Source organism: Erigeron canadensis, chromosome 4 (assembly GCF_010389155.1).
Source record: "Erigeron canadensis isolate Cc75 chromosome 4, C_canadensis_v1, whole genome shotgun sequence".
Taxonomy (NCBI): Eukaryota; Viridiplantae; Streptophyta; class Magnoliopsida; order Asterales; family Asteraceae; genus Erigeron; species Erigeron canadensis.
This window is the reverse complement of record NC_057764.1, coordinates 40,459,649-40,473,318: the sequence shown is the minus strand read 5'-3', so window position 1 is coordinate 40,473,318 and position 13,670 is coordinate 40,459,649. Positions and strand designations below refer to the sequence as shown.

The following is a 13,670-nucleotide window of genomic DNA, read 5'->3' as shown; positions in this document are numbered from 1 at the left end:
CCCACCATCTCACCGCCGCAACGCGCGAAACAGTTTATCGATAAATTATAAAAATTGTACGGGTGTTCTTAAAATTTCATGCTCTTTTACTAAAAACGTCATTCAATATACTTTCGACGAATTTTAAATCCGAGGGCGGAGCCCGTACGGCTAAGGCATTTGGCTATCATACTGTATGACTTGACCTATCACCCCACCATCTCACCGCCGTAACGCGCGGGCACTATCTCTTGTGTCTCTACAGTGAATTCAGTTTTTTTTTTTAAGTGTATCAAGCTGACAATATTCAAGAATACGGTAACGGTAAGTGTATGAAACAAACTGATTTAGAAGCTCGAACGACAAGTACAGACTCGTCTATATCCTGAATCCCAGATGAGTTAACTCTTATGAATCTTTTGGAGGTATTTTGTTCCATAATTTACAATTAACAATCCACCAAATCAGCCCATATGTGCATCCTTGGTAAAAGACAGGGCAAAAGTTTTACATTGCTCAGAAGATCGTATTGTGGCCATGAATTATCGCGCATATTAGTTTACATCATATCTTTCAAGAATGGTTGTTCTCTCCTTTAACCAAAACAGATTGAAATGGTACCCTTTTGATGTCTACAAATGTAGAGAATTCGGTGTTTATGGGTACTTTCCATGGTTCTCCATCCATCTGCATGAAGCCTTCTTTCCATGCTCCACCTCTTAACTCAAATCGAATTGCAGCTGCCTGTCCAATAGTAAATGTTGATATAAAACTTAACACAACTTTATGATAAAACTTGCTGCTAAATGTTAACGAAATTAGCTTTGGAGGTGACTACTTAGGATGAAAGACATATGGTGTACCTGAGCAATGTGTTTTGCTGAAATCAAATCAACCATAACAAATGATGCATGCCATCCTTGCTTAAATCCAAAGATTTCCAGGAGACCATCGTCCAATTTAGCCTCGACAAAACCTTTCTGCATTAACGAATTACCATCGAGGTTTATGCTCATTAAAGTCAATATATATTATCAATTCAAAAATGCTACCTTCTCTAAATATTCTGGCTTCAAGTTACCCCATGGATTTCTTCCACTTGCATAGCTATTAAGATTCAACGCGACTATAGACCTAATACTGCAGCATGATATATACTATCAATGTGAGATAGGCGAATGGGCGTCAAAAGCTATCAAAGCATTAGCCCTTGACAAAGAGTTGAACAAATCCATCTCATAAAATATTGATTATGAGTGTAAAATCAAGAAATTAAAGAGGGCCTTTAGAGTAAGCTACAAATAGCTTCCATCATGGGTTTTAAGTTAAAGTTTAGAGGTTATTCACTTATTGGGTTACTGAAAAATGCAGGTTCTGCACAGCTTACTCAAGGTCTATAGGTAAATCGGTCGCAATGAAATAGCCTTACCTTGATGGAAGCGGAAGCAGCTCCCAGTTTTGGCTGTTTAATTTTTTAATATGCATCCTTAAAATGTTTTTTAGTCCCCTGCAAAAGCGAAGCAAATTTTTGGCAATTTCCAAGGTTGACTAATAATGGAAAAACATGTACAATGGTTAATGTCAATTTTTAATTTATTTTATCCAATTGAGAAAGTTACTTTACGATAAAAAAAAATATGATGTCATCATAGTTACTTTCTAGTTCATATTATAACAGAGAATGTTACCTCAAGCTCGGGTCATTTATACACGGCGTTAAAAACCATCCTTGTTTGCAGGTGTATCCAGAGTAAATGATCTATGGAAAAGACAGATCCAGAAACTCTTCAAAATGATAAAGTCTTGAATTATATCCTTAAACATTTTCAAACCGTATGTTCATAGTATATGACAATGTACGAGAAATGGACTCATATTCAAACCTTGTTTGCAATACGGCCTTGTGTAAGATATGGTTTCTCATTCCGTAGATGATGGAAACCATAAGCCACTTGGGCATCCATTCCTGTAATTAAAATCTGAATATGGATTATCATCATAAACACAGTATGCTTCGACAACTGTTCTTATATACACCGTTCACTCTAACTAAAGAGACCGTGAAATTATGCATAAACCTTGACAATTATTTAGGTTCTTTTCAGTTTATTAACTTGTAAGTTTCAAACATTTTAGTTTAACAAAAACTGTAAAATAGCACACCTATGCTGAAATAATTGTAAAAGACTCCTTGGTAGCAAGAGACTTCCTCTGGTAAGTTCCCTTCATTTTCTAGATCCTGAAAACAAAACCATAATAATATTACTGTTAATTAAGGTAAAAAAAAAAAGCCTTTGATGTATACATATTACTCGTATATACATGTTTGTATATATACAAATTCCTAACCTGATCAAGAACAACCTCTTCTGTTTCCTTCAATGCATGAGGAGTGTCCAATTCTATACCAGACGGCATTGACAACACAAGGTTCCAACTGCAAATGACAAGATTTGTTGTACAAATGAAATCATTGCTAAAAAAGATACGGTGAATTGTTGGCGGAAATATGGGCTGGTAGGTAGTTTGGGTTACAGATGAAACAAGTCAGCTTAGCTTGCTAACAATTTTTTTAAAATTTTTTAGAGTTAACTAATGCATAAATTGTGATTAAAAGTATGAAAGACTTTATGTGACTTTGGACATGTTTGACTCGTTAATCTTCTAGCTCAAAATTTAGTTTGACCCGTTTGAAATAGAACACAACCTATCAACCCATTTATGAAAAAAATGGTTTAGATGTCCACATTGTGAATCAAGTACAAAAGCAGACCTGTCAAGACGAGCAAGTGAAGCATGAACAGCTCGATCTAAAACCCTTTTAATTGCTGCTTTCCATTTGATAGAAAATGAACCACCCTGTAGGTATAAGTTCAACAACATGTTAACATACCCCCCCATAACAGACATTTGGACGTTTAGAAAAACAAAAGGATAAAATTACCCAACCCAAACTCCTGGATAAGTCGTTCCCTGTACCAAGAGGTATAATTGCAGTTGGTGGAACGGGCTCTCGACCCTGTTTTTGAAGCTCCCCAAGGCACCCAAGGACCCAACCCACAGTCCCATCACCTCCTGCAACCTATCAAATGAAACCACATTTATATTCATTCAAATCTATTTATCATATATTTTGTGAACTTTATCTTAAGGTATATATATATACATACTATAATTCTTAATCTTTCGCGACTTTCTTTAGCACAGTTGTCTCCAAGAGCAGCAAAGTTTTCCAGGCAGGCTAATCCGTATTGAACAAATTCATGAGGCTTCACATCTTGAAGATCAAAAATCTGCCACCAACATGAAAAATATTCCAATCTTTCAAGAAGATTAATTAGTAAATTAAGTAAATTTACATGTAAAATGATAAACATATATACTCTGAACCAACCTGAAATGGATTTGACAATCAAGTATGATTCACTAGTACTCAAGAGTGATTCGGTTTCTAAACTAGATATTGTTATTGCAAAAATGTATAAATGCGAATGTGAAAGTAACCATCTTCCTCAGAATTCTTTTGTCAAGCCAGTTAATCTTGAACATTTGATATTTTTTCATGTTGTGTACAGATTATATATTTAAGAATTGAACAAAGTAAATAGATTCATAAAAATAATCAACCAACATATTAAAAATAACACATGCAAATGGAAATAAACCTGTTCTTCACCCATGAAATCCTTCAATCTAGATTTAAGCTCGGTGCCATGACGTCCACCACTTTTAGAATTGACAAAAACAACCAACGGCGTTTCAGGAGCAACAAGAGGAGTTTCATCGCCACCACCAACAACCGCCACAACAGAAAGGAAAATGCTATCATAATGTTGTTTCCCTGCATCAATATTTTTGGCCTCAATGGCATCACGAATAGCTAAACGTAAATACTCAGGCATGGTGATCCTTCGCCTTAATTCATCTTTTGGAATACGCATTCCCTTCAATGAACACCCTTTTATCGAATCTATTACAGATGATTTACTCGAGCTTTTGTTCATCAAAGGGTCCTCCCCTGATGATTCCATCTTTTGATCTTTTTTTTCCTTCTTTTTATTCTTGTTTTTCACCAACAATTAAAACGTTAATTGCATTTGTATTAATATTTCAAAACAAGAAACGATGGTACATATGTATATATGGATCATTCAAATTTCAAATTCGATGTAATGTTTCCAGAGACATAACATGTATGTGCAATATGGCCGGATAGTGGATGGTACATGAAGGTCGTCTTTTTTTTCTTTCTTTTTTTTAAGTCCGGCAGAAGTTTGCCATTTGAAAATTTGTTATTACATTTGTTTATATATTTGTATGTTTTTGATCCGCATGACCATAATGCCAAGCTGAAATAAGTATGAGTGTATGACACATAACTTTAACTTTTAAGTTTCACCAAGATTTAAAACGTTATATTAATAAAACAAGATTGTTTACATGAACTTATTTTATATTAAATCAACGTGTCAATTCAACATTCATTTTTATTTGCCTTTTATAAAATCATGATATCATGAAATGTTTTGTATTCTAAATTTGTTTTTTTTAATATTTCCCATTTAATTTTAACCTTAAATTTTTTATATTTAAAAATTTATCTTTCTAATGTTTATATTTATATAATAAAATGTATCTTTTTTTCAAAATATAAAAGATGGTTAGTTTCGTAGAGGTGATAACGGTAACCCATTAATCATTATCAAGTCTATGCGAATTACACAAAGATCAAGTATATATTAGCAAAAGTTTTATTAAAAATACTCGGGTTGAACCCGGGCTAATTAGCTAGTATATTAATATTTCAAAGTCCAATTCTAAGATCTGTGTGTTGATTAAGTGATAAAGCCCTACAAACTAATACACACCCCTTTAAGCCCTAAGAATTGGCATATTGGACTGAATCTATTCTTTTGATTTAAGTTTCGCAGGTTATAGGTCCAACAAATGTGAACCTAACTTTGTGTATAAGCAAAGCAGCCCAATAGCCCAACCTTGCGCAAATGGTAATGAGGAAATCAGAAATTTCCCATATTGGGCCAAATACTCTTCCAATACCCTAACTTAATAAGAACTCCAATATATACAGTACATATTTATAGCAACATAGTAATTAACAGCGGATTGAAACCTTCCTACTTAAAAGCAAGGTTGTAGAAGTCGTTAGGCGTTTCTAGTCGGTTGACATGGAAGTTGGGAGTACTCGGGTCTATGCGGGGAGTACTCAGTGGGTCATAGCGGCCAAGGTGGCGAGCACTTGGAGTAATTATCCGACTCCACTGACTCGACGCTTTATCTTGTAGCGAGTATTCGGAAAACATTCGGCTCGATTCGGAAAATGTTATGATAGTGCTTAAAAGTTTGCCTAACACCAAAATTAATATTAATCATTTATACACAAACACAATTCCATTTCCGTTTTTGTTCTAAATCACACAACCAGTCGTAAATAAATACACTAAAGCTTTGATTGTCCTACCTAGAAATTGATAATGTTATATTTTTCTCTTTAAAGTTTCGTTATGTCAAAGTTTTACAACCAAGATCATCCCAACTGAATATATATGTATGATTTTAAATCTTGCATCCATGTTTTTATCTTACGAATACAGAAATATATATTGAAAATATGTCTTTTTGTGTCCTAAAGTTAGATAAATTTACAAAATTGTTGAAACATTCAAACCATGATGTTATGGGGTGCAAACACAATACATATATATTGGTTGGGAAGGGTATTGTTTATTTATGGCTTTTGAAGTGATGTTGGGTAGTGGCTTTATTGTCTAAAGCTAACAGAATGGGCCTATTTTCACTTGGAACATTTAATGATTTGATGTTGATGTTGATGTTTTTTTCACTTATACGAAAGGTTTGAAGGGTATATCGGGAATGTCTTGTATCCGCAACCAAATTTCTCTGTTTTACAAATTACAACTAGGCCCTTCGTGTTTCCATTAGATTTAACTTTACGGTTAAGATTTGTGTTTTTAGTTTGACAGAACTCATTTTCTCACAATTTTCCTATTCTAATTTTAATTTTAATTAATAAATATATAAAAACCAAAACAAACTACGTGTCATTTGTAAAGCTTTTATTAAAAGGGAATTACATGAAATGCCATCAAAGCTTATATGATTTTCTCGATTAATGTAATCAATTTTTTTTTCTATCAATTATAGACACAACTTACAATTTTTCAAAAAAAAAAAAAAAAAAAAAAGACTTTTTCGAGGTTTTGGACATGGAAAGGTTGGTTATAAATTTTCAGTTTTTTATTACCGTAGAGTAGATGCTCTTTATAAACATCCTTTTATCTTTATTAAAGTACTTTTTGAGGAAGTAATTTTGACTTTCACATATGAAAACTTGAAAAAAAATATTTTATGTTGAGAAAAACAAAAGTTGAGTACTTAAACAAAAGATAAAAAAGTTGAACACCTTCTATCTCATATACCTTCATTAAAGATGTTCAGGTTTCCAAATATAAATAAATCAAGTAACTTACTTATATAAAGAATGTAATGTAATTTCTAGTTAGCTCAAATGGTTGAGCACTTGCCTTACAAGTAGGAGGTTTTGGGTTTAAGACTTGGAAAGTACATAAAAAGTCTTTCTATGAAGGCTTGGCTTAGGTATATCCAGGTTCAAGTCTGAGGAGGCAGGGTTTACCCCTATTAATCATCGTGACTTCGGGCGGATTAGTAGGGGTTTTCCTCCCATCGGGTATTTGAAATAAGCATTTCTAATTCGAGGGAGCTCTCTAATGCGGACCCGGTTAAGACAACGTATGTTAGACCTCCCGTTGTCGAATCGCGACACGAAGTTCTCAAGCAAAATTCACCTTTCAAAAAAAATATATAAAGAATGTAATAATTACATCTACCTTTTCTATTAATAGAATTATAGTTTGAAGTTAGATAATAAGTTTTTGGCATGAGACAATTTATGGAGTGGCCAAAATGTAGTTGAAAAGGGTTTTTCTACCTATTTGAAATCAATGCTATTCTTTTTGAAATTGGATGTTACGAATATCCTAATTTATTACTCCATTTTTTTATGGCAATTGTCAGCATCCACTTGTACAAGTCAACGAAGGTCAACAATACTAGTGACCAGGAAATGTTACAATTGGTCACACGATACAAGACAAAGCTCAAAAAAAAAAAATTTGAAGGTTCTTATATTACATAGTCACTCGAGTATGTCACTAATTTTGTCGTAGGTGATTATTGTCATCCCTAATAAAAAGTTAATAGTTAGAAAAAATTCCTTGAAATGTATATGATAAACCAGCTTGAACAAGAAAACGAAGATGGAAACTTAATATATATGAATATATATTTTATAACCATTATATAGCCATGCACATGATTAAATACTAATTATGGTAAAAATTATTTAAAAGTAAAATCCTCTCAATCTTGTTTAATTAATTCAACCAATTTCACAATTTGAGTTATATATGGTAGGCCTCGTGCACCAAAGAATATGGTCGTACTGAAAAAAGAGTGGTCTCAACTTTTTAAAGCACATATTAAGCCATAACTTTATGATTTAATAAGTGAAAAAACTTGAGCAACAATTAAAGTAGGCAAAAATAAGGTTATCCTTTTACAAAACTATCCAAAAGGGCAGGTTGATTCTTTTAAGACTTTTGCACTTAAAAATTTGCATGCTTGTGTGTAAAGAATAGGAAAAAAATATATATAATTTCAAAAATAAAGGACCATCATTTCACACCTTGCTTAGTGGGGAAATTCAAAAGTAGAGAATGGATATACTAACAGTACCCTAACACATATCTATCGATATCAATATCAGTATATAATATGTCCATATATATGATGTATATATGTATATAAGAGGTAAATTGATATATGGGTTTACTATAGAGTTGGCTATCTCTGTGACATCGATTGATATCTACAATATTATTTTGACATCTACCATAATGTATGTTGTATACTAGTTGCACAATATAATATGTACATTTGTTGTAAATGATCAAAATTTGTTGTAAATATATCACTTTCCTTACTTTACTAGCTATGTTTTGTACGTTATATAATGAAATGGCAATTATCTTTACTCCTTTATAAAGCATTTTGAGTTTTTATTTATAGTATGACTTATGAAATTAAGCATTTTTTTTTTCCAAAAAGCCACTCCACACACTAGAACACTAAATTATCATATTTACCTTTATAACAAATTATCATTCTTAAAACAAAATTTCAGCACAACGCGCGGATATTATGCTCATGTTTATGGAAAATGAAAAGAAATAAGCTACAAGCACTAAAACCGCGTATATTTGTATAGAGATAAAGACATGAGAGTGTAACCAAATATGACCAAAAAGCTATGTAATATACCCATCTACTCGACTTGCTATTTAGTGTAACAAACTTTGTTTTTTAGGTCATGCAATGTAAGCAACCGGTTAGTCATCAAGTTACCGGTTACCACTTTAGTTTTTATTTTTTTTATTAAAAAAATTCCCAAAAAAAAGCAGCTAGAACCCTGTAGTTATGTTCCAATTTAATTTAATTTAATAATTACTAAAATTAAATAAGAATAATAATCAGGGGGATTTATAGTAACAGTAGCATATACCCCTAATGTAATCTAATCTAGAAGGAAGGAAAAAAGCAATGAACGAAAAACAGAAAGTAATTCGTTTGGCTAGAAAGTAATGAATCTACTTTTCTATTAAGATATAATAACAAAAATAAAATGGAGGGGGTTAGAATAGAAAAGGAAAATGAAGAAGAGGAAAATACTGTGTTAGTATGGTTAGATTAGTTGGTGAAAAGTGAGCAGCAGCTACTGGACTCGAAAACTTTCCAGTGAATCACTATTTTTTTCGGTGAGTGTTGAATTCGAAAACTTTTGGTCAGGGTTTGTGCGGGATCAATATTTGAGTCGATTGGTGGTAGTTTCAAATCTTAATTTGAAGAAACAACAAAGTTATCGCGATTTTAATTTTTCCGACGAATCACCATTTTTTCCGGCAAGAGTTGGATTCGAAAATTTTTGGTCAGGGTTTGTGCGGGATCAATTTTTGAGTGGACTTGTGGTAGTTTCAAGTCTTAATTCGAAGAAACAACAAAGTTATCGCGATTTTAATTTTTCCGGCTAGTGTTGGATTAGTGAGGATGATGATGATGATGGAAACCGGATGAAAACCTATTGTAGCAGGTTACTTACATTGCATAACTCAAAAAACAAAGTTGGTTATACTAGATAGCAAGTTGAGTAGATGGGTACATTACATAGCCTTTTGGTCATAGTTGATTACACTTCCATGTCTTTATCCCATTTGTATAATAGCTCTTGTATATTGACCTTTTGAGTAATTATATTTTAAATTTGTATGGTGAGAACATGCAAGTCCTCTAATTAAATTGAATAACGACAACGGTATATATGAAGTTGTAACGAAGATTTCTTCCCGAGAAATCATAAAGCTTATAATCTAGCTAATACTTAAACACCGTCAATACAAAACAATTATATATGTGAGGTGGAAATATAAGGTTGTTAGGTACCTAAGCTTAGATTTTGGATACTCACATATTAATAGACATTTATTTATTAAACAATAAATAATAAAATATTAGTATATGAAGGGTTCCACACCTAAGTGTCGGACAGCCTTATATTCCCTTTTCCTATATATATATTAGTACAAGCATAATCTACCTTTCAAACAAAAATAAAAATAAAAATTACAAGCATATATTTTTTTTAATTTTTTTTGAACGGCGAGTTAGTAGTTGGTAGCAGTTAGCATTCGAGAAATCACAGTAATATCCAATTGGACCGTATGCGGGAGTTGAACCAATCATGCCATGGATGAAACCCATCCCATATAATATATATATATATATATATATATATATATCGATTAATCTCTCTAGCTACTATACGAACAATCAATGACACACGATCGATATGATGATGACTGACATACGGTAAATACAGATAGGAATTGATCCTTATCTTTCGTGTATGGTGTCAAAGCAAACACAATTTGAAGCAGGAGTTAAGGTTAGATGCATAGTGTTGGGTAAAACTTTAATTAGCTAGGTTTGTTTTTGTATATATAGTTTGTGTCTGCTAATCTCCATCAATGAGAAAATAATTTTACCCCTAATTTGGGGTAATTATATTGATAATTAAAAAAACGCATCTTACAATTAAAAAGAGTTTTAATTAGTGCGTTTCATTTTTAATGGGGTTTACATTATGGCTATGGATTAAAATATTTATGCATGCATATATGTATTTCAAACTTCGACACCACTCAAGTTACAAGCCACTAAGCCAGGCAGCCAGCCATTTAAAAACTCTTGATGAGTTTGTTTATGTGTTTAGATTTATATATACTTCATGTTAGGCTTTTAGCTAGGATATGTGTGTGCAACTTCGGTTTAGGATATGATCCCCTTGCTTGTTTATTTAATTAACTTATTAGGTCATTTCAAAATTGAGTATATTATCCTAGTTATTTATTATACAGCATATATCTATAAGTATAGTACTATACCTTGACATATATATCATACCATGCCATTTTTCATATATATATTTTCTTCTTTAATTAAGATCGAATATGAAAACCATAATGAAAAAGTTTTATACGTCAAAATCCCTTACAATCAAGCAAAAGCTAGTTGAGGAGGAAGTGAATGAATTGGCATGACATCTCTCCAATCATCTACTAAAAAGAAGCAATACAATCGAGTGGACTTATGAATAGACTTTGGCATCCCCTAATGATCAATATGCATGCTTAACTTCATTTTATTTCCGCCGAAGATTCACAATTATATATAAACTACGATAAAATTAAATGAAATCGTCTATGCAATAGATCAGCCAAAAATGATACGCGCGTGTATCGAAAACACCATACGATTAAGCCAAGAAACGTTACGTACGCCATAGGCAACGTGGTAGAAGCGACGTGGAGATAAGGATTAGCATCGCCACTTGTATATTGCAAAGATGGTCATTTTCGTAGCAAAAGTCAATCCAGTCGCTACCAAGAGATCAAAATGTGGTACCATATATTCACGATACCGGCCACATAATTTCTGATTTAGAAAAATTGTGCTATTTGATAATTATAAATTAACAAGTATAGGTTACTTAAAGTAAGTTCGTTTTCTTTAATGCGTATTTTTCCATGAAAAGGCAAAGCCACTTTAACTCTTTTAACTTTGACAATGTAAAAAAGGGTGTGGGTTGGCTTAAAGTTTACTTGCTTTTGAGTTCAAGAGAAGAACCTTAGCTAGCAAATCTTTAAGTGAAAAGGAGAGGGAGTGGGGGGTGGTATCATCATCATCATCTCAAATTCCCACTTTTGTGTGAGTCATTTGTGATGATCCTTTGCTTGAAAGTTTGACCTTGATGACATGCTCCAAATTAAAGGGGTATATTTGAATCATGCATGGTTCCTCCATTATTGGTGCATGGTGGGCATATATAAGAAAAAGTAACCTTTTTCTTTTATGAAGTAATCTATTTCAAGCAAACACTTGGCAATATTTTTCATTTTCTTTTTTGATTTATAAAAATCATCTGTTGCTTAGTAAAACAAGTAGTCACCTCAAGATCCATTGGACTCTTTTTACACCCTCAAAGTATGCATTACCTAAAGGTCCAAAACCCCTCAAATTATATTACTTGAACAATTAAGCTAGCCCTTAATTACAATTACAAGAAAAGTAAAAGAGCTAGTGATATAAATCAAGTACACGTTTTCGGTATTTTGGAAGAGACAAAAGTTGTTCATCAAATTGACCGTGTAAAAATTATCTATGTCAATGGAAAGGAATTTTTGTTTGTGAACATTGTAAGTTGACCTTTTAACCATTGACATTTTGTTCAAACTTTGCTACAAAAATTGTCCATCGTATCTGTCCCTGATTCTTTCTTAATTGGGAGTGTATATATGTGTATGTGTCACTTTCTCTATGGTTTCCTCTCAAATTTATGTCCAAGTTGCACATCAAATCAGAGATATACAGATGAAGTATAATGATATTATTGAATAGAAATTTTTTTTTTTTATCATATATATGGTCCTAGATTGACATCCAATATATAGCTGTATTTGGAATGTAATCAATCCCTTGTACGTGTATACATTTTTCATCTAGGAAAAAAAAGATAAGAAAATAAAAGGGAGAAGAAAAAGCAAAATAAATTAGTTTATTAATTAACCATCGTTAGATTAACTTACGGTACAGTGCAAAACGTAACCCAAAAGATTACAATTTAAATGTTATATATATATATATACAGGAAGGGTTATTTGAGAAATCCTAAAAAAAAAAATCTAAGAACTCCTCTACATCCTTGGATCAAAGAACATGGATGGACAAGATTAAAAATAAAAAATCCCTCTCAACACTAGGGGTATTTTCGTCAGCTCTTTTTTTTTCTCTCTCTTACTTTATTAGAATTCTATCTAATTCACTAAAAAACTTTTATCTCACAAACCGTAAATCGTTAGACTGTGGGTAGTCTTAGAACTCCGTCCTCTTTCATTAGAGATGCGATTCGATATACTTTTGACGACTTTTTAAATTTAGTTTTTTTTTATCACGTTCATCTTTCACATGTGTAAGTTGTACTTACCCATGGGCAAGTTGTACTTACCCCTAATACATCCCGCTCTAGGGTTTGAAGGTCCCTAAACCCTGTAGTGGGAACCCTCATCCTTTTTAGGTTTAGCATTTAGGGTTTAGATTTTCCAGGGTTTTTAGAATGTAGTTTCCCCCTCATATTAGCAATTAAGCTTTACGGTTTAGGGTTTGAAGTTGTAGGGTTAGCCTACAACTTCAAACCCTAAAGCGTGCCGTGTACCCGCTCTAGGGTTTAGAGTTTAAAGGTCTAGGGTTAACCGATAAGCTAACACTCGGGCTTCAAACCCTAGAGTGGGAACCCTCATCCGTTTTAGGTTTTTAGGGTTTAGATTTTCCTAGATTTTTAGAAAGTAGCCTCCCCCTCAGATTAAAAATTAAGCTTTAGGGTTTAGTATTTGGGGTTCTACAATGCGTCTTCATCATTTTTGAACTTTATAACTAACTTACCCATTTGTAGGTTGTACTTACCCATGGGCAGGTTATACAACTCACCAGTTCCAGGTCTTTCCCACACATGTGTAGGTTGTACTTACACATGTGTAGGATGAACGTGATGGGAAAAAAAACGAAATTTAAAAAGTCTTCAAAAGTATATCGAATCACATCTCTAATGAAAGAAGACGAAATTTCAAGACTACCCATGTTTTTTTTTTCATCTAACGATCTACGGTTTGTGAGATAAATTTTTTTTAATGATTTAGACTTTTTTGATTTAATAAGAGGAGAGAGAAAAAGAGTGTTGGACAACTTTTTTAATAATGACAAACATGTCTTCCTGATCTTGATAAATGGAGGGCTGAGATTGGTTCTCGCGTTCTTTTTTTTAGTGGTTCTCACAATAAGCCACCCCTATATATATATATATATATATATATATATAATAAAACGGACTAATTATGATACTTTATAAAGTCATATTCCAGAAAAGAAAGTTGATAAAAACCATTAACTTTGAAATTATGATGAACAAAACTAAGTTATGTTCACATGAAATAAGTGATCACGTGCTTTTGACAATGAAAAGGTAT

General features: G+C 32.6%; 1 protein-coding gene across 1 annotated transcript; it reads right to left on the bottom strand.

Annotated features, from left to right (window-relative positions):
* Positions 1-531: 531 nt before the first annotated feature.
* Positions 532-4,010, bottom strand: LOC122598451 (diacylglycerol kinase 4-like). Its single transcript, XM_043771047.1, has 12 exons — positions 3,645-4,010; positions 3,150-3,272; positions 2,924-3,061; positions 2,753-2,838; positions 2,329-2,416; positions 2,143-2,218; positions 1,863-1,945; positions 1,668-1,738; positions 1,409-1,486; positions 1,032-1,119; positions 843-959; positions 532-723 (listed from the first exon to the last, which is right to left on the bottom strand). Exons 1-12 carry the CDS (start codon positions 4,008-4,010, stop codon positions 553-555), a joined length of 1,485 nt encoding a protein of 494 aa, XP_043626982.1. The 3' UTR covers positions 532-552.
* Positions 4,011-13,670: the final 9,660 nt, after the last annotated feature.